Source organism: Salmo salar, chromosome ssa05, assembly GCF_905237065.1.
Source record: "Salmo salar chromosome ssa05, Ssal_v3.1, whole genome shotgun sequence".
NCBI classification, from domain to species: domain Eukaryota; kingdom Metazoa; phylum Chordata; class Actinopteri; order Salmoniformes; family Salmonidae; genus Salmo; species Salmo salar.
In genome coordinates, this window is record NC_059446.1 from 28,718,030 (window position 1) to 28,744,078 (window position 26,049).

Sequence of the window (26,049 nt, forward strand, 5' to 3'; positions counted from 1 at the left end):
AACAATAAGTCGTTTTTAAAAAGCATTATTGTGAAACAATTAGCCTACTCTATGTAAAGTATAAATGTCTCAAAAGTATTGGTAACTTGGTAGCAATTCCAGTGTTGTGAGCCTTTCTTTTTGGTATCAATTCGTGCGTGTATTATGAGAATTTTCTCAGCGTGAATTAAGCACATTTGTTTTACGACAGTCAAAGTTTTACGACAGTCCAGTTATCTTCTGTTTTTCAGTGTGGTCGCTAGTTAACTCAGCCACAAAGTCAAAACCCCCGCCCATTCCTACATTTTATTTGATTAAGATCAGATTTTAAATCTAACCGTATGACTAATATTAATCTTAAATTAAGACCAAAAAACTCATTTTTGTTTTCATTCATTTTTACGATATAGGCAATTTAACTTTGTGGCTGTGGTAACTAGTGCTTCAATTCTGGTTTTGATTTACAGCACCACAAAAAAGCCACATGCGTTTGCATCGCGTGGAAATAGTTTTTGGTACAATTCGCTCCGGCCGCTGATCTTATTTGTTCTACGAAGGTAGCTATGTTTTTCAAATATATATTTTTTTGTATTTCATCAGTTGCAAGAGGCTACCACAATGTGCTCAGCAAAGCATAACGTGATAGTCTTTTGATATGTTGTAAATAAGAAATCCATGTTGGCTAACCCTAGCTAAGTCGAGTTAACTGTTAGCTAGCTTGTTCAATTGACCCCTTCTGTAAAGTTGCAGTATAACAGTAGTTGCTTAATTTGTTAATGTCAACGAAAACGTTACAGCCATTCCAAGTAGCTGTACTGATAACTGGTATCAATCGGAAACGTGATATAATGCATCGATCAAGTCAATGAATTAGCTAACTTACCTAACTAAGTTACGTAGTTAGCGCAGGGGTTCTCAAACCTTTTTGGGGCTGGGGACCCCGTTTGTTACAAATTCATCAGGGACCCCCTCATAATCAGAACACAACTTGAGAGAGGAAAACATGGCATACAAGTACTGTAGTTTTACTATAACTTCAGCAGTGCATGGCTGGATGAACCAAGTCTCGGGCCTTGCAAGGAACTCTTGGCATCGGAGAGTTTAAAGTTTTCAAGCTAATTTCCGGCAATTGTACACATTTTTGTCCCTTGTCAGAGAGCTTTGCTGTTGCAGCGTTAAAGCTAATATCCTGCCATATATCCACACATTTCTACTCTATCTATGGGGTTCAGGGTTGATTTGTTATGCTCTGCCCGCTCAGTTTTTCACAAGAAAATGGCCAAAAATAGAAGCATCTCACCTGCTTTTACTCTACGATTTGAGTATTAGATCTAAAATGTTGTTTTTTTTATAGAAAAAAAATATTTAAAAAGGAATAGTTTCACCAAGAGCACGACTGATATGGGACTTTTGGATCCGAGTGAAAATATTATTCAATAACCGATATATCTGCTAATATAATAAAAATAGCTGGAATAAAAAATACAATTAAAAAACTCTTATACCTGATTTAATAAATTTGAGGAATTAACAATGTAGGCACCACATACAATTTGGGTTCACCGGTATGACAGTCTTTTAAAATAGAAAATGTGTTACTCTAGTGAAAGGAGGATAAACTGCACTGATTCCAGCAAAAACATTTACAAGGCTCTGAAGACTGAACTGCCTAACACCAGCCACATTGAAAACAACTACGCAGGACACATTTTCAATGTATTGGTATTTAGCACTAACCCTAAGTGAACGGCATCAAGTACTCTCACAGCTAGTTAGCAGGCTAGATGGTGGCAAAATGTGCATTTGGACCAGTCCCTGACAAGTGACATCGCAAACATCAAAACATAGCTACGAAGTGTTGCTTTGTAACCTGCTGTGTTTTTTTTGTCTCCCAAAACATTTTAATGACAGAGCTTGAGGAATACCCTTTGCAGAAAGCTAATATAACGCACCAGATTTCGCGGGCGTCACCGCTGTAACGGTGCGTGTTCTTAGCACGGCACTTGTTTTACTTTTGGGCGTAGCATCCATTGTTTGTCACGTCACCCAACATGACCTGGCAAGCTTCTATCTATTCAGCACTCACCTCTCTGACTGATGTGTATATTGTTGTTTTGGTATAGTGTTCAGTCTTGCAGTAGAGGGCAAAAGCAAGATATGCTTATAGCCATGCAGAGTGCCCTCTTCAGGACAAATAATGAAATGTGAAAATATAATTCTATGAAGAACAGATTTTTTTTTTTTTTTATAAGCCAAGTTATGCGCCAAACACTAAATTTGGTGCATAACTTTATTCACTTGGCACATTTTCTATACAGAGATACTGAAAAATAACGAGAGAGAGCGAATCATAGTGTTTTTACATATTACAATCATTTTATAGCCTAGGTTTCATTTACAAACATTGGAGATTCAATAGACACATGCACATTAATGCTGAGCTGCCATCTTCGAGAAACAGAAATGAGCAAAAAGTTGGGGTTTTTGTTTCATTAACGTTTTATTGAAAAAGTATGGATTTAAGTATTGACCTTGGGAGAATCAATGTAGTAGGAGCTAGATTCCACAAAGCCTGGTCTCTGCTCCACTCTGTTGGGGAAATTCATCATAAACTTCCTTCACGATGGAGGTGGTGTTTAGTCCGCTAATCAAAATGCTGAGTTTTGGCACTTTAGCAAGGCTTTATTCCCCAATTTCCCCCCCCCCACATGTGGTCTATATTAAAGGGTACTTAATTTAAATAACAGGCTTTTCAAGTTCAATATTGGTGCACAATTTCTGCTTATCAAATGGATTCAAAAAGCATGTTTTTCGTGGAACAACCCATTATATTGTTAGGTCGCTGGTTAGAATTCCTGAGCCAGCAAGGTGAAAAGGCATCCCTTGGACAAAATGTAATATTCGTTTAAAAACTGTCAAATGTTTTCAAAAATGTTCATTTCAAAAACATTTTTTTTAATCAAAATATTTTGCCATCTGGCCGCAAGACCCCCTGCAGTACCTTCGCGTGCCCCTGGGGACCCCGTTTTGAGAAGCACTGGCATAGCTAGCAAGTTTTATTATGGCATTGAGATAGCCAGGCATTTGGAAAAGTTTATTACTGACATTGTTTGAGAAACATTTCTTGTCTTTGAAAATGAAATGCAATTGAATTGTTGCTATGTCACTTAGCTAATATCATCTCCTATCTATTACAGGCGCACAAGAACATGTCTTTCCGAGGAGGTGGTGGAAGAGGTGGCCGTGGCGGTGGATTCAACCGTGGTGGAGGGGGAAGAGGCGGATACGGTGGTGGTGGCGGTGGAGGAGGATATGGGGGTCGAGGTGGCGGCGGTGGTTTCCGAGGTGGTGGACGAGGAGGCTTTCAGGACTATGGCCCTCCAGAATATGTTGTTGGTAAGCTGAATGATTTGGCAATGTGATGATGCACCCATATTGATTAAACACTTTCTCGTGATGCAGGGGGCATTGTTGATGCTTGGCATCCTGAATTTACTCCAGTTGTCTATTAATGTCGATGTTGTCTGCCAGGTGTTGCAACCTCCGTTGTTGTAGGTTTACTTGCAGTTATGATCCATGTTTTTTTTCTGTACTGACCATATGTCCTTGCTTTTTCCTCCAGCACTAGGGGAGTTTATGCACCCCTGTGAGGATGAAATTGTGTGCAAGTGTGTAACGGAGGAGAACAAAGTTCCCTACTTCAACGCGCCTGTGTACTTGGAAAACAAGGAGCAGATCGGGAAGGTGGATGAAATCTTCGGTCAGCTACGTGACTTTGTATCCTTTCAATGTTTTGTTGTCTAACCTGTATCGTATTTGTGGTTGGTTTATATCATTACATTCTTCAGTGATACAAAATACTACTCTCAATGTAAAAAGTTGCATGCTAAGATAATTTTTCTACTGTTTAACACTGAATTTCATGTCATTTGTGACACTAGTTGGCCCCTTAACCTAAAGCTACAGTATTTCTCTGTCAAACTCTCTGATAATATGAAGGCATCCTCGTTCAAAAAATTACAGAAGGTAAGGTATATCAGTTTGTTACACGTAGCAGTTTGTTACACGTGCTTAAATACTTTTTTTTTTGTTGTCTATGATACCCAATCTGGCATCAGTGTGGTTATCTGAGAATGAGGAGCTTTTTGAATGGCAGTGCATTCATGCTTCTCGTGCTTTTTGGAACAGAAATTACAGAAACACCTCCCTCAACTCTCCTGTCAACCAATCATCTGTGAATCAAACACGTATTCACATATCTTTGCTTGCTTTTTTTGTTTTTTTTGCAGGAGCTCAGTGCGGCCTCTCTGCACAGCCAATGTGTACTTCTGTTTTTGCCACAGTTGCATCATAATCCCCCTGCAGAACTTTTGCGCCATGGACACTGAATTGACCATAACTCTGCTTTAGTTATTGCATAGAAATGTCTTGACCTGTATTGTGTAACATATTCTGGTCCACAGTTCTACGTAGATCCAATGAAACTCCTACCACTACAGAGGTTTCTTCCCAGACCCCCAGGTGAGAAGGGTCCTCCAAGGGGAGGCAGAGGAGGTAGAGGTGGAAGAGGAGGTCCCCGCGGAGGTAAGAGTGAAATGTCTACCGCTCAGCCCCATGGTTGTTTTTTCTCTTGTGAATAAAGGTGGAAGAATGCTAGTCCATTGATATTCAAACAAAATGAATTTGTCCTCCCAGGTGGATTCCGTGGTGGCAGGGGTGGTGGTGACCGTGGCGGATTTGGAAGAGGAGGCTTCGGTGGTGGTGACCGTGGCGGATTTGGAAGAGGAGGCTTCGGTGGTGGGCGGGGAGGTGGAGGAGGATTCAGAGGAAGGGGAGGTGGAGGCGGACGAGGATTCAGAGGTGAGTCCAAATCCTGGAAAAGGAATCCAAGTGACTGTGAATAGACAATTTCCTGTTTTAGATTTCATGATGTGTGTTCCTGTGGCGTTGATGCCTTTTTCTGTCATCCAGGTGGCAGATGATGACAAACACTGTATACCTCGTGGGATCCTCACCAAGTGTCAATCCCTACAGGAAGCAAATCAGTGCAATGCGATGCTGGAGCTTGGCTCTGTTGGACTTGACATGGAGAACGAACATGGCATCTTTTTATACTGCTCAATTATCAATTTGTTTTGTTTTTGTATACCAATCTATGATGAATGTGTGAATGAATGGCTTTTTATTTAATGAACCTTGAAAGCACTCTGCTGTCACAGGGAATAGTATCATTAATATCCCAGTTTTTTTCAACTCTTCAACATTGTTCACACTGGATGGTTTCGGGGTACATTTAGGATGTGGCACTGTATTATACTGTTGAAATATGATTGAGAGCTTTCATGTTGGAGTGCAATGTTGATAAGAGACAGAAATTGATAATACCTTGAATTTTATAAGACATATAAGGCTTGGTTTTGTAAGTGGAAGATATGATGGACATTAGTATTCATTACAATCAGTGGAAAATATTGTATTTACCCCAGAAATCCAATGTGGTTACAGAGTACTGCCACCTTTTGTAAAGAAAAGCCTTTGATTAAACAGTGCTCTGTAGAAGTTTCTCCCCTTTTTATTTGGACATCTAACTTCATGTCTTTTATTTTTGCTCATGCAAATAAACAAGTGTTCCAGAATCGGAACAATACCACCTCCAAATTCAGGGTGATTTTGTGTTTGTTTCAACACCTTTTGTCAACTGGTCATGTACCAAAAGAAAAATCGGTTGCTAGTACCACTGCCGAAACCAAATAATCCAACAGTTCTCTGCAAAGGCTAATTATAAATCTTTGAAATTTGTTAGCTGTTTGTGTGGATTAAATGTGATCATTTATGTCTTCACCATACATTTTTGTCATTCTCATTTCTGTAAAGCTCATTGGTGTCCCATATCAAGCTGTAATGTGTCTTCTAAATGGCTACTGTGACTAATCTTGTGAGATACTTCTCCTTGCTGTAATAATAGCTGTGTGGTCAACAGATGAGATATACTCCATAGGATTACATTGCAGTGTCATGTCAATGCCTCACTTCAGGGGCCGATATCACTGTTCAGTTTGTGTGCCTGATGCCCCTTATGTGAGTACTATCTGTGGAGAGGCCAAGGCTTTTTTTGGCACAGCTAGGTGGGTAGACGTCATTCACCCCCATAAAGGGTTGCTGGTTCAAGCATAACCCTAAACCAGGGGTCGGAAACCCAAAATGTTGAAAGAGCCATATTGGACCAAAAAAACAAATTTATCTGGAGCCGAAAGAAATTAAGCCTTATATAAGTCTTAATGAAGGCAACACATGCTGTAAGTGTCTATATTAGCCTACTATCAAAATAAGTAGGCTACAAATACATAATGAGCATTCATGATTAAACGTTTATTTTACCTGTAGCGCATTCTGGAGAGAATGACGCACCACGTGACTACTCTGCTGTACGATGGTGCTTTAAGTTTAACTCCCATTATAATATTAATGTATTATGTTTCGTTGCATTGATGCATTTATAGAAATACAATACAGAAATCAGATTTGATGTCATTTTTATTTTAGGATTCGAAAAAACAACAATGTGCAACGTGCATAATAGGCCTCCTGTAATTTCAGACCTCCCCATGGAAATAAAATCCTTTATCCTCAATAATACGATACAATCCTCTTCTCTTTTCCCCCGTATCTGGGCAACAGACAGAGTGCAATAAAACAGCAGCCTTTTGAAAAGGTAAAGTATATAAAATTAAAATAATACAGTTTAAGTTCGATTTCTGTGCATTATCCTCTTCTCTTTAGTTTTCTGCAAATGTGCAAGGGTAAAATGCAGCAGCACCCTCTTCTCTTTTGACACGCACAATACAATGCAGCCTTCCTCGGACCTGAGCAACAAAACACAATAATATCCCTATGTGTCATTCCAAATATATACTGACAAAAATCAGAAATCACTTTATAAAAACAGCCACTTTGTTACTAAATATGTGCCTATGACAGGATTGTGTTCTTAGCCGTTTAATGTGACTTCTGTTTTCGGACATCACTGGACAGCTTATCAACATCGGGCATGTAAAATGTAACTTTAATCTTCACGCAGGACTGCAAACTCTCATCTGTGAGGCGGGTGCGGTATTTGGATTTTATGTAGTTCATGTTTGAGAATATCTGCTCGCACAGGTATGTTGATCCAAAGATGGATAATACTCCATATGCATATTTCTTCATGTTCCTATAACTGTCAGGAAGAATGGAAATGTCTTTCCACGTTACTCTTTTTGTTATTTGACAACTTCTCATTACAAAGCAAACATGCAGGCAATCCTTCCGCATTGGCAATGAAAGCAAATGATTCGGTCAAAGAACTGTGGAATCCTCTGTTCTCCTCAGCTATCTTTCTCTTTTTCCCTTTGGGATCCATGGCCCATGACACACCCGCCGGTTTGTTTGCAACAGCAACCTGTCTGGCACTACGCCGAGCTGAAAGAAACGTGTGTCGCAGGCTATGACGTAAATCTTCGTGGACAGAAATGTTGAAATTCAATATTTATTATACACATTTTTACAGCATTGGATAATAAATTATATTAAAACAAAAAATATATTCATACCATCTTTTTCCATTTTCATATTTTTGAAAAAGCTCCAGGGAGCCACTAGGGCGGCGCTAAAGAGCCGCATGCGGCTCTAGAGCCGCGGGTTGCAGACCCCCGCCCTAAACCAATTGACAATGTGATCTACTGTATAATAAGGTTTGCTATAATTGGACAATATCCTCCAATAAATGTCATGACAGTGTGCATTCACTGCGTATGTGGTTGGCTGAGGATTTCCACAAATCATGGAACATATCGTCATGGACGCCAACACCTGTCCTGATTGGTCGAGACGGCAGTTCTTGAACTGCCACTGCAACCAGCCCTTTCTCTCGTGCTGAAGAAAGAACATGGAGGCAGCTGGGAAGGTAAGCTCAAAGTATATGAAAAATCGACTTTGTATACGTTTACATTTTTCGCTTTTAAAATGTTTAATGTTAACGTCTTGCCGTTGAAAGGACATTAAAGCGTGTATTTTGCTCGCAAAGGCAGATTTTGAAAGGACAGTGAACTGTCCGTAGAAGTTCCACGAATATCCAGCGAGCGATTCAAAGAAACATTGCAGTGTGTTTCATTTTAAGCGGATGTGAATGAAGTTAAACTGCTGTTATGCAATTTGAGGGGTCATGGACTTTGAATGAATCTAGGTAGGCAATAGCCGACCTAACTCCACTATTTACGATGGAGTTGTGGGTGGACTGTAGCTCCGATGTCACATACGATTACGTTTTTATTAAAAACTATTGATTTCAGCACTCAGATAGCCCGCAATTGAACCATAATATGGATTTACAGTAAACGTTCAATATGACGATTCACGTCTCCAACTCAATCATCAAGTTTTCTGACGACAAAACAGTGGTAGGCCTGATTCCCAACAACGACGAGACAGCATACAGGGAGTAGGTGGAGAGCCCTGGCAGAGTGATGGGAGCAAAAGAAGCTCTACCTAAAAAAAATAAAAAAAAACAAGACTTCAGGAGACAGCAGAAAGAACACGCTTCATCCACATCGACAGGTTGCAGTGGAGAGGGTCAAAAGCTTAAACTTCATCGGTGTGCACATCACTGACAACCTGAAATGGTCCCTTCACACATACAGTGTGGAGAAGGCGCAACAGCGCCTCTTCAACCTCAGAAGGCTGAAGAAATTTGGCTTGGCCACCAAGACCCTCACAAGCTTCTACATATGCACCATTGAAAGCAATTTGTTGGGCTGTATCACCGCCTGGTACGGCAACCACACTGTCAGCAACGCACACTGCCTTCCCTCCAGGATATCAACAGCACCTGATGTTACAGGAAGGCCAATAAGATCATTACTTCAGCCACCCAAGCCACGGCCTGTTCATCCTGCTACCATCTAGAAGACGGAGACAGTACAGGTGCATCAAAGCTGGGGCTGAGAGACTGGAAAAACGGCTTCTTTCTCCAGGCCATCAGACTGTTAAATATTCACCACTAGCCAGCCTCCGCCCAGTACTCTGCCCTGATCTTAATCACTGTTACTAGCCGGCTACCACCCAACACCTTAGCCTGCTTCCCTATGTACATAGCAGAGGGGGCAGGTAAGAGGAAGGGCTAATTGTAATGGCTGGAATGAAATCAACAGAATGGTAGTAATTAAAACGCATCACACACATGGAAATAACGTGTTCCATTGATTCCATTCCAGCCATTACAATGTGCCTGTCTTCTTATAGCTCCTCCCACCAGCCTCCTCTGGTACATAGACAAACACTGGTCCCTTTTTAATAATGTTTACATACTGTTTCACCCACTTTTATATGTATAGATGGTAAAAAATTCCACATGAACTTTTAACAAGGCACACCTGTTAATTGAAATGTATTCCAGGTGAGTACCTCATGAAGCTGGTTGAGAGAATGCAAAGAGTGTGCAAAGCTGTCATCAAGGCAAAGGGTGGCTACTTTGAAGAATCTCAAATATAAAGTATATTTTGATAGGTTATGGCCTAATGATTTTATTTCAATTCACTGATTTCCTTATATGAACTGTAACTCAGTAAAACCAATGAAATGGTTCTGTGTTGCATTTATATTTTTGTTCAGAATACTACAATTTATTATGGGTCTTTTTGTGACCATAACTAAAATAGAGAGTAGTAGAGATCACATTGCTTTGGCCTCTCAGGACTGGAACATCAGCTAGAATCACAAACGGTTCATTGCTGTTTCAAGTTGTCTCATGTTTGAACCAGTCCCCTCCAGATTAAACTAGAGATTGTATACTGGCTTTAGTAGGCCTGGCTCTAGGCTACAGATTGAAGTCCAGTCACTGCACATTCCATCTTCAATCACTGACCACCCTCCTCTCTTCTACTGCACTCACCACAGACACCCCAATCAATCTTCCAAATCATATTTTCTGTGTATGAAGTTGACTGTTGACACATTGAGCTTCTCTCTTCCAGGTGATCAAGTGCAAGGCAGCAGTAGCTTGGGAGGCTGGGAAACCTCTGTCCATTGAGGAGGTGGAGGTGGCCCCACCGAAGGCCAACGAAGTGCGCATCAAGGTAACCCTTTCCTTTGCCAAAAATGTGTAAGACTAATGCTCCTGTATTGTACTTGCATTACATGTCCAGGAACAACATAACCAACAACCTCATCCTGCAGTAGACTGCTGTATCTTTGGTTTGTGTGTGATACAATATATATATTCCTAGAACCATGTCAGTGAGCTCTCGATCTGTAAAACATAACATACTGTTTGAGGCAGGCCGCTCTTCGGCAGGGATGAACTGTTTAGCAGCTGGAATACCGTGGGGAGCTTCTTGTGTTTCCCTGTCTCCCCGCCCAAATAGATTCAGTAGGCCAGCTGTGAGGAAGTCATCTTTGGAATATGTTCCACAGGGCCTATCTGGCCCAGTGTTTAGACTAGAGAACGTCATTATGGTGTACTCTATAAGCATTTTACCACATTCCTCTAATAGCTAGCCATCTGTCTTCCACCTTTGAGACAACCATGTTTCTATGATCAACATAGCAGGTGCAGATGTTGGTATTGTACTGTAGGGAATAGTCCTGGTGGGTTGAGAAGTGGTTCAACAATTAGGGATGTTTTAGGCTAGTTGGCACACATGCTTCATAGCCTACTGGGTGTGATGAATTAATTAACTAATGGCAATGTTGTCTTTCAGGTCTTTGCGACAGGGGTTTGTCACACAGATGCCTTCACCTTGAGTGGCAGTGACCCCGAGGGACTTTTCCCTGTCATCCTGGGTCATGAGGGCGCCGGGACAGTCGAAAGCGTGGGAGAGGGAGTCACCAAGTTCAAACCAGGTGAGGGACTGTGAATATCAACAAATATATTATCCCTAAAACAGAGGTTAGAGCATTGGGCCAGTAACCGAAAGGTCGCTGGTTCAAATTCCCGAGCCGACAAGGTGAAACATCTGTCTATGTACTTGAGAAAGGCACTTAACCCTAATTTGCACCAGGGGCGCCGTACTACTATGGCTGACCCTGTCAACACACTTCACTGCACCTATAGTGTATTCATACCACTTGACTCATTCCACATTTTGTTGTGTTACAGCCTGAATTAAAAATGGATTTAATATAATTTTTCCCCACCCTCATTTACATAAGTGTTCACACTCCTGAGTCTACATGTTAGAATCACCTTTCACAGCGATTACAGCTGTGAGTCTTTCTGGGTAAATCTCTAAAGCTCTGTCAAGTTGGTTGTTGGTTGTTGATCATTGCTAGACAGCCATTTTCAAGTCTTGCTATAGATTTTTTAAGCTGATTTTTAAAGTCAAAATTGTAACTAGTCCACTCAGGAACATTCAATGATGTCTTGGTAACCAACTCAATTTTATATTTGTCCTTGTGTTTTAGGATCTTGGCCTGTTGAAAGGTGAATTTGTCTCCTACTGTCTGTTGGAAAGAGTTGTTTTAGCATAGAGATAAACGGAATAGAGCTAAGCACAGGCAAAATCCTAGAGGAGAACCTGGCTTTATGCTAAAACAACTCCCTAGTACTTGCCGATGACAAGCATACCCATAACATGATGCAGCCACCACCATGCTTGAAAATATGAAGAGTGGTACTCTGTGACGTGTTGTCTTGGACTTGCCGCAAGTATAACGCTTTGTATTCAGAACAAACGTTTCTTTGCCACATTCTTGCAGTATTACTTTAGTGCCTTTTTGCAAACAGGATGTATGTTTTGGAATATATTTTATGTACAGGCTTCCTTCTTTTCACTCTATTTAGGTTAGTATTGTGGAGTAACTGCAATGTTGTTGATCCATCCTTAGGAGAAAACTGTGAAGTCTGTTTTAAAGTCACCATTGGCTTTGTGGTGAAATCCCTGAGCGGTTTCTTTCCTCTCCGGCAACTGAGTTAGGAAGGACACCTGTGTCTTTGTAGTGACTGGGTGTATAGATACACCATCTGAAGTGTAATTAATAACTTAACCATGCTCAAAGGGATATTCAATGTCTCCTTTTAAAATGTTTGCCCATCTACCAAAAAGTGCCCTTCTTTGCGAGGCATTGGAAAACCTCCCTGGTCTTTGTGGCTGAATCTGTGTTTGAAATTCACTGCTCGACTGAGGGACTTTACAATTATCTGTATGTGTTGGGTACAGAGATGAGGTAATCATTCAAAAATCAAGTTCAACACTATTATTGCACACACAGTGAATCCATGCACCTTATTATGTGACTTGTTAAGCACACTTTTACTCCTGAACTTATTTAGGCTTGCCATAACTAAGGGGTTGAATACTTATTGACTCAAGACATTTCATCTTTTCATTTTTATTAACTTGTAAACATTTCTAAAAACATATTTCCACTTTGACATGATGGGATATTGTGTGTGTGTGTAGGCCAGTGACACAAAATCTACATGTATTTCCTTTTAAATTCAGGCTGTAACACAACAAAATGTGGAAAAAGTCAAGGGCTGCGAATACTTTCTGAAGGCTCTGTATCTGGTGTATGTGACAATAAAAAAAGTTTTTATTTTATTTTAGCCCAGAACTAACATGCCAGAATCAAATAATACAAGGACTTGATCAATTGAATCAGATGACCAGTCGAATCAGATGTTTAGGTACTGGGCTGGAATGAAATTATGTTTGAATGAAATCGTCCTCCTGAACTGTATCCTTACTAAAAGTAATTTTTATCTCCTAGGTGACACCGTCATCCCATTGTATGTGCCACAGTGTGGTGAGTGCAAATTCTGCAAAAACCCCAAGACCAACCTCTGCGGGAAGATCAGGTAATTGGAAGGGAATCTGGCCCGTCATTAGTGCAGGATGAGTCAATTATAGCTTGGAAGGTTGAGGTCAAGCTCATTCTATTTTCAAAGTCAGCCAGGCAGTGGGGGACTGAGCATATCTGTAATGACAGTTAGAATAATCTCAGATATAGTAGGACCGTATGCTACTCCAGTCTTGGGATTCAAGTAGCTGCTGTGCGGGCAAAGAAGCAACAACTGTTGCGAACACCAACATTGCAACTTAAACCAAATCAAGGCCAAATTCTGTCAGGCAGAGAGGTCTGAAATAGTTGACAAAAATGTTTCACTCAGGGGGCCCCCCTTCCAGCATTGGGGAACATCCCGCGCGCGCATCACGTCTTTCTATGGGCACAAGCACTGTTCATGACATAAATAGTTTACACCTCTGTTGTTGGTGGAGAGAATTTTGCAGGTTTAAAGCTTGTTTCCTGCAATTCTCCGTGTTTTCTCATGGGGGCGCAAAGAAAATGTTTTAAAGCAAATTTTCTTGCAGTTCTTTACTTTTTTTCCACATCTAATGTGTATTCATGTGATATTTGGTTGACAAAATTGCTACAATATCTGTGGGCTAAAAAACGTAAATAAAACAAGGTTGGCTGACATGGGCAAGTTGATCTGGACATTTCGGACAAGTTATAATTAGCCCTCTAAGCTATGCAATGACTAACATGACAAGATCAACTGATGTACTACCCAATTTCGAAATTGCACCTTATACTATTACAACTGGCTGTTACTGATAATTATTTGCCCCCTCTCCAGAATAACCCAGGGCCGGGGTCTGATGCCTGACAGCACCTCGCGGTTCACCTGCAAGGGCAAGCAGCTGTTCCACTTCATGGGGACCAGCACCTTCTCTGAATACACAGTGGTGGCTGACATCTCGGTGGCCAAGGTGGATGAGAAGGCCCCCCTGGACAAGGTGTGCTTGCTGGGCTGCGGCATCTCCACGGGCTACGGAGCTGCCCTCAACACTGCCAAGGTTGGTGGGTGACACCAGGCTGCAAGACAAAGTACCTTGTCTAGAAGTGGAAAGCACAAGCGAAGAGTTACAGCTTTGTCATTTGGTTTTATCACTTTGTTTTCTATCCTCTGTAAATTAATTTTCCACTGGTGCAAATACTTAGTTAATATGTACACTGGTTGCAAATGAATAGGCAATGATCATAATAACACACATCTGACACTAAGATTGTATCACTTTGTTTTACTGATAAAAGCCATTCTGGAACTCTTGCGTTCCCAACCTACCTCCAGGTTGAGCCTGGCTCCACCTGTGCCATTTTCGGCCTGGGCGCCATCGGCCTTGCTGTCATCATGGGCTGCAAGGCTGCCGGGGCGACCAGGATAATCGGCGTGGACATAAACCCAGACAAGTTTGACAAGGGCAAAGAGTTTGGGGCCACCGAGTTGGTGAACCCCAAGGACCACAGCAAGCCCATCCAGGAGGTGCTGGTGGAGATGACCGACGGTGGGGTGGACTACTCCTTTGAATGCATCGGCAACGTGGCTATTATGGTAAGACTGTCCATTTAATAAAGTTAATAATGTCACATTAATAAATTGTTTTGCTGTCTCAATTCAATTATCTTCTTATGTCTCTTCCTTCACCAGAGAATACCTTTTTCAAACGATATGAACAGAAAATATTTTATATTTATATGGAACAATAAAACGGAATATTTTAATAAAATGTTACTGATTTCAAGAGGGTGGGCTAACACTGACTAATTTAAAGGCCCTGGATGTGACCTTGAATGTGTCCTGGATAGAGAAACTATATTCCAATCCAAACTGGATTTCAACTAAATTAACTAAAGTCGCCATTCTGATTTTCACACACAACCTCCTACCTTTTCTTAAACATTTCTCCAGGAGGCAATAAAAGCATGCTTACAGTTACAATTCCATCTACCTGAAAATCCTGAGAAAATTCTTCAGCAACGTAATTGGTACAACACAAATATTGAAATTGACGGACAACCTCTTTTGTTGGCAACCTTTTTATTGAAAAACACATTTATTTTCTAAATGACATTGTGGACGAGGATGGAACGTTGCTTGATTTTGGAACATTGTGTTGAACCTATGGGCATATTTAAACAAGTCATATATGCTGAGTTGGTGTCTGCTATACCCCCCACATGGAAGGTTAAGATGAAGATAGTAAAATATTCAAAACACCCAACCTTTTTAAACAATTTGTTAACTTCTATGGGCTACGTGGGACGCTACCACCTGCAGGACACAGCCAGTGAAAAATCAGGGCGGCAAATTCAAAACAACAAAATTCAACTTTCTCAAACATACAACTATTTTAAAGATACAATTCTCCTTGATGTAACCACATTGTCCGATTTTCAAAAAGGCTTTACAGCGAAAGCAAAACATTAGATTATGTTAGGAGAGTACATAGACAAAAATAATCACACGGCCATTTTCCAAGCAAGGACATATGTCACAAAAACCCAAAACGCAGCTAAATGAAGCACTAACCTTTGACGATCTTCATCAGATGACACTCCTAGGACATTATGTTACACAATACATGTATGTTTTGTTCGATAAAGTTCATATTTATATCCAAAAACAGCATTCTACATTGGCGCGTGATATTCAGAAAATGTATTCCCACCAAAACGTCCGGTGACCTGTGCACATCAATTTACAAAAACACTCATCATAAACGTTGACAAAATATAGAACAATTATTTAAAGAATTATGGATAGACTACTCCTGGATGCAACCGCTGTGTCAGATTTTAAAATGGCTTTACGGAGAAAGCACATTTTTCAATATTCTGAGTACATAGCTCGCCATCACAGCGGGCTATACAGACACCCGCCAAGTTCGGGGCAACCTAAACTCAGAATTAGTATTATAAATATTCTCTTACCTTTGCTGATCTTCATCAGAATGCACTCCCAGGACTGCTACTTCCACAATAAATGTTTTTGTTCGAAATAATCCATATTTATGTCCAAATGCCTCTTTGTTCGTGCATTCAGAGCACTATCCAAAGGCATAACGCACGAGCGCGTTACCGAAGTCAAAATGTTCCATTACCGTACTTAGAAGCATGTCAAACGCTGTTTAAAAATCAATCTTTATGGTATTTTTAAAGTAAAATTGCGATAATATTCCAACCGGAAAATAGCATATTCATTCAAGAAGAAAAAGAAGGAACGGCGGGATCGCGCATATCCAATCCCTTTGTCTCCAGGCAGTCCACTCAGTGACTGAGCTCCTATTATCTGCCCAGTGACAGGAGAATGCTGAAAACTTTCTGAAGGCTGTTGACAGCCAATGGAAGCCTTAGGAAGTGCAACATGACCCCACAAACTGTAGTTTTGATAGAGAATCAAAAGAACTACAATTCTCAGACTTTCCACTTCCTGGTTGGATTTTTCTCAGGTTTTTGCCTGCCATAGGAGTTCTGTTATACTCACAGACACCATTCAAACAGTTTTAGAAACTTCAGAGTGTTTTATATCCAAATCTACTAATGATATGCATATTCTAGCTTCTGGGCCAGAGTAGTAACCAGTTTAATTTATACTGCCCCCTACACCTCAACAGGTTAAGACACCGATTCATCCTTGAAAGTACAATTACTATTAGAAAACAGAAAATTCAACAGCATCAAAGAAAGTGGGAGTGTTGGTTAACTATTTAGGCATATTTATTTGACTAAGTTGACTAGAGTTCTATTGAACAATGTTAATTACAGCAAATATACTGCATGTTATTATAAGGGCAAAATGTTCCATATTTTTTTTATTTCACCTTTATTTAACAAGGTAAGCTAGTTGAGAACAAGTTATCATTTGCAACTGCGACCTGGCCAAGATAAAGCATAGCAATTCAACACAGACTTACACATGGAATAAACAAAACATACAGTAGAACAAAAAGTCTATATACAGTGAGTGCAAATGAGGTAAGATAAGGGAGTTAAGGCAATAAATAGGCCATGGTGGCAAAGTAATTACAATATAGCAATTAAACACTGGAATGGTAGATGTGCAGAAGATGAATGTGCAAGTAGAGATACTGTGGTGCAAAGGAGCAAAATTAATGAATACAGTATGGGGATGAGGTAGGTAGATAGATGGGCTATGTGCAGTGATCTGTGAGCCGCTCTGACAGCTGATGCTTAAAGCTAGTGAGGGAGATATGAGTCTCCAGCTTCAGAGATTCTTGCAGTTCGTTCCAGTCATTGGCAGCAGAGAACTGGAAGAAAAGACGACCAAAGGAGGAATTGGCTTTGGGGGTGACCAGTGAGATATACCTGCTGGAGCGCGTGCTACGAGTGGGTGCTGTTATGGTGACCGGTGAGCTGAGATAAGGCGGGGTTTTACCTAGCAGAGACTTGTAGATGACCTGTAGCCAGTGGATTTGGCGACGAGTATGAAGCGAGGGCCAACCAACGAGAGCGTACAGGTCGCAGTGGTGGGTAGTGTATGGGGCTTTGGTGACAAAACGGATGGCATTGTGATAGACTGCATCCAATTTGTTGAGTAGAGTGTTGGAGGCTATTTTATAGATGACATCGCCGAAGTCGAGGATCGGTAGGATGGTCAGTTTTACGAGGGTATGTTTGGCAGCATGAGTGAAGGATGCTTTGTTGTGATATAGGAAACCAATTCTAGGTTTAATTTTGGATTGGGGATACTTAATGTGAGTCTGGAAGGAGCGTTTTACAGTCTAACCAGACACATTAGGTATTTGTAGTTGTCCACGTATTCTAAGTCAGAGCCGTCCAGAGTAGTGATGCTAGACGGGTGAGCAGGTGCGGGCAGTGATCGCTTGAATAGCATGCATTTAGTTTACTTGCGTTTAAGAGCAGTTGGAGGCCACGGAAGGAGAGTTGTATGGCATTGAAGCTCGTCTGGAGGTTAGTTAACAGTGTCCAGAGGGGCCAGAAGTATACAGGATGGTGTCGTCTGCGTAGAGGTGGATCAGAGAATCACCAGCAGCAAGAGCGACATCATTGATGTATACAGAGAAGAGAGTCGGCCTGAGATTTGAACCCTGTGGCACCCCCATAGACTGCCAGAGGTCCGGACAACAGGCCCTCCGATTTGACACACTGAACTCTATCAGAGAAGTAGTTGGTAAACCAGGCGAGGCAATCATTTGAGAAACCAAGGCTGTCGAGTCTGCCAATAAGAATGTGGTGATTGACAGAGTCGAAAGCCTTGGCCAGGTCGATGAATACGGCTGCACAGTAATGTCTCTTATCGATGGCGGTTATGTCGTTTAGGACCTTGAGCGTGGCTGAGGTGCACCCGTGACCAGCTCTGAAACCAGATTGCATAGCGGAGAAGGTACGGTGGGATTTAAAATGGTCGGTAATTTGTTTAACTCTGCTTTCGATGACTTTAGAAAGACAGGCTTAGAAAGACATATGCCATGGAATGTAAGCTAACAATGTTTTGTCCTTATTTATTTTTGTATTAGGCTACACCATGGCATTGTTGTCTGTCGGTCTATTGTTATGTACATTGTCCTCAGTTCTTATTGTTGTCTAACAAAATAAAGACTCTCAACACGATGGAAGGTGTTATACTCTTCACCACCAGAGGTCATTGTAGGGGGTACTTCAGGCTTGGACCACAACTGCAAAATACATGTCACTTTGCTAAGCAGAAGAGTATTTAGGGAAGCCGATCTTCTGATGATGCTCAATTTGTTGTTTCAGAGGGCAGCTCTGGAGGCGTGCCACAAAGGCTGGGGCGAGAGCATCATCATCGGGGTGGCAGGCGCGGGAAAGGAGATCTCCACACGTCCGTTCCAGCTGGTTACCGGCCGTGTGTGGAGGGGCACAGCATTTGGAGGTTAATGTCGTGGATGATTTTTATGAGAAACCTTGCCTTTTTTTTGACATAAATGTATTTTAAACTGTAAAGTCACCTATTTTTTGGGGGGATAAATGAGCAGTAATGTGGCACTAGTTAGGAGACTTTTTTTTTTAAATGGAAGTATGACAATGCAGTAAGGTAATGCATAGATTCCTCATTATGTTTTCCTATTCCTTTGTCCAAGGCTGGAAGAGTGTGGATAGCGTCCCCAAACTAGTGACTGACTACATGAACAAGAAGCTGAAGGTGGATGAGTTTGTGACCCACACCTTGCCCTTTGACCAGATCAATGAGGCATTTGACCTCATGCATGCTGGAAAGAGGTAAATAGATCAGGTGTTGCATCATATTACATCAGTGTGATGTTAGTTTATAAAAATGTATACTTCCAACACAAAGTATATTAAAGGCCTTTAAAGCTTTATGCTAATCACCGTATTTTAATTTGTCCTTTACAGCATCCGTACCGTCTTGAAGTTCTGAAGTGCCTCCCTGCCATGTTGCGCATCACACTCACCTCCAGGCCTTTATAAAACAATCACCTTTCATACACTGTAGCACTTAACCCTGTGCACTTAATGTCATTAAACTTTCAGGATTATCTCTCCAGTCCAGTTGCGTACATATGTGGCTCTGTCCATGTCAATTAGGATCAATAAAAAAATTCAGAAAAGCAATAGTCCTCTCTTATGTTTTCTTTACAGTTTGAAATGAAATGTGCCGTAGGTACCGGCTATACTTTTGAAAATATTTTTTTCTGGATGGCTCAGAAATTGGACAAAGGACTTTCCAGACTAAAACTCTATCCATTTAATCCTATTGAAGTCTGTCAATCATCCAGAGCTACACAACCAAATGGTTTACTTATGCGACATTGATTTGATTGATCATGGATGCATCATTGATAGGGATTTAACAGGTAAAATATGATGGAGCAGGCACTATTTTGAGCAGTTTATTGGCATGTTTTGATGTAGTAAGATTGTCACTGAGACCCTGGTATCAAAGCATATGAAAATGATTAATGGAGACTAAATAAAATGTCTGCATTGTGTACAGATGAAGTGGTAATAAAATAGGTGGGTAAACCCTAATGCCTTAAACTAGTGTAAAAATAAAGCGATTCACAAAATAAATAGTGGTCATCGACTTAATTACTGTACTTTGCAAGTGTTCCAAGCAATTTTGAAGTTGAAGAGCTCACATCTGAGCATGCGCAGTTAGGTTTACCATACTTGGTTGTCACGTTGGAAAGCGCAATCCAATCCGCTTTTATGTTTCACATTACAGAATTGTGAATCAGATAATCAGAAGATGGCGACAGCTGAGTTGGTGAGTGATTGCATTAACTCTACATTTTGTAAGATAATGGGCAGTTTCAGGTTAGTTATTCTGAAATATATCAAATGTGATATATTAGCTAGTGATGCAAATGTATGGTGGGTGTTGCTGCGAGTGCACGACCACCGCAAATGTGAGAATGATTGTTGGAATGTTCGACTCTTCGAGGGCTCCTAAGTGAAACACGAACTGTCGCTAGCTAATCGATTGTGCATGCTGGAGTTGGGCATATAGCAAGTTACAAGACGTCTCAATGTTAGTCACTATATCTTCATAAGTATTGAAGGTTAAAAATATCCATGCCCAGCAGTGTCAACCGTTAACAGTACTAGTAACAGGCACGGTCGCCACCGCCCCTTCAAGAAAGGTGGCTAGTCAGTTGACCTTCTTGGTGCGTTCCAGGGACAAGTTGTACCAGTTGGGCGTGAAATGGTTTGTCTCAAATGCTAGGTCGCTTTTTGAGATCTCTTCCCCCATCTCTCCAGGAATCAAGTTTGAATCCCCCTAATTCTGAGGGCAAAAAAAGTGAAACAACTGGTCAAGAAGTTGTAAATCCTGAAGATTACATCAAACATCCACTACAAAATAGGTAAGTACTATAGCTGCTTAACCTAGCTAGTTCCACATGAAAATACATAACTAGCTATATCCATTGGGATATCAGTATGCACTAATGTTAATTCCTGACTATGGTTTCTACCAGCTTGTCAGGCATGGGTTAACATATTACAGGAAGCACTGTATATCCCTAAAAGTGTACTGTGGCCGCTGATCTGCACCATTTATCCACAGACCACTTGCCATGTTACCACAAGGTTGCTGGTTCAAGTACAGCTCATCTTATTATATGCCATTTAAGACACTTTTATCCAAAGCAACTTAGTCATGACTGAATGCATTTTACATATGGGTGGCCCCAGCGGGAATCGAACCCGCAAGCGCCATGCTCAACCAGCCACACAGGACCAACATCTTCCCCCTCAATCCCTACACAATGTAAGAAACGTACATAGTAAACTGAAAACTGTCATAAGGTTGACTGGGAGTGTGTTTTGCGTGATGCATTGTCAATATACACTTATAGTCTATAGACAGGTTGGTTGTTCAGCAACAAAACCGACGCATGTGCAACTATGGGGCAAAACTGACAGGGTTGGCTTAGAATGTTTAAATATAGTTTACATGTCGTCTCCAAATATTCATTGAAAATATAAATACATTTGCACAATGAGCTCTTCTCTTTCAAATACATCGTTGTTGGTTAGCTAGCTAGTGAATTCTTGCCAAATTAGCATTGCCATGAAATCAGTCAAACACCTGTTGCTAGCTATCTGACCGTTGAGAATCATAACAAATCATGGCTTCCGGCCACATTGATGCTCACACATTATTTTTGTGACGTCAGCCAATCTGTCTATAGTGTTGACATAAAATCGTTGTATTTTGTTTGCTCTACAGATGGGCTCTGTGGTTCTTTAAGAATGACAAAACGAAAACCTGGCAAGCAAACCTCCGTCTCATCTCCAAGTTTGACACGGTGGAAGACTTCTGGGCGTAAGTATTTTATTGGAGAAAGTCACCTACAACATCTTACATATATTCAGACTGAGTGACTTACTGTGTCAATACTATGCCTTTCCTCCTGTTTTCCCAGTCTGTATAATCACATCCAACTATCAAGTAACTTGATCTCTGGCTGTGACTACTCACTTTTCAAGGTAAGGATGATTTTTCCCTTTCTGTAATATCACACATGCTCCTTTTTCTTCCATACACTACACTATGACAGGGAGTTGTCACATCTCCCAAGGTCTCGTTTCAGCCTGTGGCTTTAGCTTTCACTGCAAGGGTTACGACCCCACCCAAGGAGGTCAGTCTGCCCTAAATAGACCACAACTCAGACTGTTAAACAGCCTCTATCAGTCATAATTCAATGGCATGATCTTATACTAGTATTGCTTGGCTGCTTTTCACTTCAGTCAGCTTTCAGTTCCGTTCCTTATGTTGAACTGGATTCCAGTTTTAGGTTTCATCTATTCCTCTTAAGTAACAACCAAACATACAGAAACTGAGAACAGAGTTGTTCTTGGGTATAGCTTAATCCCTTTATCTGAAAACCAGTTTAATCCAAAGCCCATCTATCATGTAGTATCAAGTTTTGCAACCAAAACAAGCAAATGTCGAGGCTGATCTTTGCAGACAAGCAACCCCTGACCTATAAAGGCAAAAAAAGTAATGAATTGAACTTTGCCCTTTAACCCCTGAGCCTGGTCTGTTTTTGTGCTGCAGGATGGTATCGAGCCCATGTGGGAGGACGAGAGGAACAAGCGTGGCGGCAGATGGCTCATCACACTTTCCAAACAGCAGCGCAGGGCCGACCTCGACCGCTTCTGGCTGGAAACGGTTAGTACCCCACCCCTACAAGTCTGATTACACGCACAAAGGGCAGAACTACACTAAGATGTATTAACTATTTGTATGTAACCCTACTCTGTAAAAGTTGGTGTATTTATCTCATGTTAAGTGTGTGGGACATAGCAGAGTTATCTAGTCGCCTCTCTCTCTCACACACACACACAATATATATTCACAGACTTTTTCCCAGAAGTACATATACAAATGCATTACTTGGACATGCAATACATGTCTCAGAAAGTTGATTATGTCTAGCTGTCATTAAAGTATTAAAACATCTGGCTGTCCATGTGCGTTTCAGCTCCTGTGCCTAGTGGGCGAAGCCTTCGATGACCACAGTGATGATGTATGCGGGGCAGTAGTCAACATCCGAACGAAAGGAGACAAACTTGCGATATGGACAACAGACTACGAAAACAAGGATGCCATTACACACATAGGGTGAGCTGGCGTTGCCATACCATTTAGTTAGCCCTGAAAGATGTTGACCATCTCTTGTTTTTATCCATATCCAGATATTTTTACTAGACTGTGTATTTTCCCTCCTCTGTAGACAAGGGTGGAAGGAGAGGTTAGGCGTGCCACACAAGGTGATCATCGGATATCAATCACACGCGGACACTGCCACCAAGAGTGGTTCCACCACCAAGAACAAGTTTGTCGTCTAAGTAGTTTTTTTTGTTTGTTGGTTGGTTGTTTTTCCTTTCCGTTTCCATGGCGTTTGTTGAAATGCTGTTGCGAAGTTTAATCTGCTACCCAATTGAAACCAGAGCTTCAACACAGACAATTGCCTTTATTCAATCAATTGTAATATGATTTCACGACAAAATGGTCTCATTCATATTTGCCCATAAACAAACCTATACCTTCGATGAAGGGTGGAATAACCATGAGAATTGAAATACCCCCCCAAAAGTTAACTATGTTCTTTTTTATGCGCCATTTCACTTTTCTTACTGAGGATATACTAGGAGGCTTTTTGTTGATATGTTTTATGTTTAACAGTATCACACTCGTAGCTGCCAGGGATTTTTCTGCGTAAGCGTGTTTTCGGGACGCCTAATTCCAAACTAAAAAAAAAATATTTAAAAAATATATATATTAGTACCAGTCAAAAGTTTGGACACACCTACTCATTCAAGGGTTTTTCTTTATTTTTACTATTTTCTACATTGTAAAATGTAGAAAATATAGTGAAGACATCAACTATAAAATATCACATATGGAATCATGTAGTACCCCAAAAAGTGTTAAACAAATCAAAATATATTTTATATTTAAGATTCTTCAAATAGCCACCCTTTGCCTTGATGACAGCTTGGCACACTCTTGGCATTCTCTCACCCTGCTTCATCTGGAATGCAGTCTTGAAGGAGTTCCCACAAATGCTGAGCACTATAATACATTTTCGGAATGTAATTTTGCTTAAACAGCAAAAACCAAATAAGTATGTAAAAATATGTTTTTTATTTAATATAATCTATCAATCATCAAAATAAACGCACAACAGTCAGGAGAATAATAAGAAATTCCCAACTCATCCCAAGCCATCTCAATTGGGTTGAGGTCAGGTGATTGTGGAAGCCAGATCATCTGATGCAGCACTCATCACTCTCCTCCTTGGTCAAATAGCCCTTACCCAGCCTGGAGGTGTGTTGGGTCATTGTCATGTTGAAAAACAAATGATAGTCCCACTAAGCACAAACCAGATAGGATGGCGTATTGCTGCAGAATGTTGTGGTAGCCATGCTGGTTAAGCGTGCCTTGAATTCTTAATAAATCACTGGCTGTTCCCAGCAAAGCACTGTCACACCACCTCGTCCATGCTTCACGGTGGGAACCACACAGGCGAAGATCTGTTCACCTACACTTTGTCTCACTAAGACACAGCGGTTGGAACCAAAAATCTCAAATTTGGACTCATCAGACGAAAGGACAGATTTCCACCGGTCTAATGTCCATTTCTTGTGTTTCTTGGCCCAAGCAAGTTTGTTCTTCTGTTTGGCGAAGGCCTGATTCACGCAGTCTCCTCTGAACAGTTGATGTTGAGATGTGTCTGTTACTTGAACTCTGTGAAGCATTTATTCTGGGCAGCAATTTCTGAGGCTGGTAACTAATGAACTTATCCTCTGTAGCAGAGGTAACTCTGGGTCTTCCTTTCCTGTGGCAGTCCTCATGAGAGCCAGTTTAATCATAGTGCTTGATGGTTCTTGCGACTGCACTTGAAGAGACTTTCAAAGTTCTTGATATTTTCCGGATTGACTGACCGTCTTAAAGTAATGATGGACTGTCATTTCTCTTTGCTTATTTGAGCTTTTCTTGCCATAATATGGACTTGGTATTTTACCAAATAGGGTTATCTTCTGTATACCACCCATACCTTGACACAACACAACTGATTGGCTCAAATGCATTAAGGAGGAAAGCAATTCTACAAATTAACTTTAACAAAGCACACCAGTTAATTGAAATGCATTCCAGGTGACTACATCATAAAGCTGGTTGAGAGAATGCCAAGAGTGTGCAAAGCTGTCATCAAGGCAAAGGGTGGCTACTTTGAAGAATCTCAAATGAAAATTATATTTTTTGGGTTATTACATGATTCCATATATTATTTCATAGTTTTGATGTCTTCACTATTATTCTACAATGTAGAAAATAGTAAGAATACAGAAAAACCCTGGAATGAGGTGTGTCCAAACTTTAGACTGTTAGTGTATGTGTAAAATGTATGTATGTATGTATATATTACACACACATACTCATTCATTTTCGGAATATAAACTTAAGCAGCAATATAATATCGTCTTTGAGAACTAACAATTATCAAAATAAACGCTGAACAGTCAGGGGAATTTAAAATTCCCAAAACAATTTATCAGTATTTGTTATTAAGTTTGACCAGAATAAGACAGTTTTAGCCATGGGAAAATGCATAGAATTACAGTTTGTTCTTTAACTGCCAAATGTTCTCTTGGGTCCATGGCAAAATGTTTAGAATTGGAAGAAATTAACTTTAAAACTGCAAAAATGTAAACCAAAAAACATCAATATTGGGGGCCTAAAATTTGTTTACTAAATTCAGCAGCACTGACCACGCCCCGTTTCCACGCCCACCACTTAACCCTGGCTGCGCTTTTTTGGGATCAAAAAGGAGCTTATCTTTTTGCCAAATGTAGTTTGTTTTACCAGATCTAAAGAAGTGCTGTAGTTTTCTCCATTGAATCTCAGTTCATTATTTTCAATTGATTTAGCCTTAAGTGGTCAAAGTTGACTGATACGATAGTTTGCTTTCAGTAAAATGTTCACAACTTTTCGTATTGCAGATCTATTTAGTGTTATTTTTTTTTCTGTCACAATATTGTATTCTTCATGTAAACCTGTATTGTTTTTTTAAAAACATTTTCTAAGCACATCAAGATGCTTTGATAAAGTGTATGTAAAACTGTACTTGTATTCATTGGAGGTGTATTAGGTGTAACTGAATGCCTTGCTTTGGCACCTTGTCTTGCTCCTATGAACATGGTACAAAAGATGACTGTAAATAAATGTAAAGTATGTTGTCTTGAAGCTGGAAATTGAGAGATTATTCTGTT

At 40.6% G+C, this 26,049-nt stretch overlaps 3 protein-coding genes across 4 annotated transcripts; all 3 read left to right on the forward strand.

Moving 5' to 3' along the window:
- The first annotated feature begins 240 nt into the window (after positions 1-240).
- LOC106604513 (H/ACA ribonucleoprotein complex subunit 1) lies at positions 241-5,825 on the forward strand. Of its 2 annotated transcripts, XM_045718028.1 has the most exons (8): positions 241-536; positions 3,177-3,273; positions 3,304-3,375; positions 3,602-3,756; positions 3,946-4,005; positions 4,443-4,563; positions 4,675-4,839; positions 4,951-5,825. In XM_045718028.1, exons 2-8 carry the CDS (start codon positions 3,189-3,191, stop codon positions 4,959-4,961), a joined length of 669 nt encoding a protein of 222 aa, XP_045573984.1. In that variant the 5' UTR covers positions 241-536; positions 3,177-3,188; the 3' UTR covers positions 4,962-5,825. The 2 variants fall into 2 exon arrangements, with proteins under 2 accessions (XP_045573984.1, XP_014054662.2); XM_014199187.2 differs by having other exon boundaries at positions 3,177-3,375.
- Positions 5,826-7,890: 2,065 nt separating this feature from the next.
- On the forward strand, positions 7,891-19,366 carry adhx (Alcohol dehydrogenase class-3). Its single transcript, NM_001141021.2, is given in 9 exon segments — positions 7,891-7,921; positions 9,987-10,088; positions 10,713-10,854; positions 12,724-12,811; positions 13,595-13,814; positions 14,090-14,350; positions 18,538-18,673; positions 18,882-19,020; positions 19,156-19,366. Coding segments are annotated over 9 exon segments (1,131 nt in total). The 5' UTR covers positions 7,891-7,903; the 3' UTR covers positions 19,181-19,366.
- Positions 19,367-19,668: 302 nt separating this feature from the next.
- Positions 19,669-23,577, forward strand: eif4ea (eukaryotic translation initiation factor 4ea). The gene is made up of 7 exons (XM_014199188.2): positions 19,669-20,029; positions 20,524-20,627; positions 21,497-21,592; positions 21,693-21,756; positions 22,328-22,441; positions 22,755-22,894; positions 23,007-23,577. The coding sequence occupies exons 1-7, from the start codon at positions 20,012-20,014 to the stop codon at positions 23,119-23,121; spliced, it is 651 nt and encodes a 216-aa protein (XP_014054663.1). The 5' UTR covers positions 19,669-20,011; the 3' UTR covers positions 23,122-23,577.
- Positions 23,578-26,049: the final 2,472 nt, after the last annotated feature.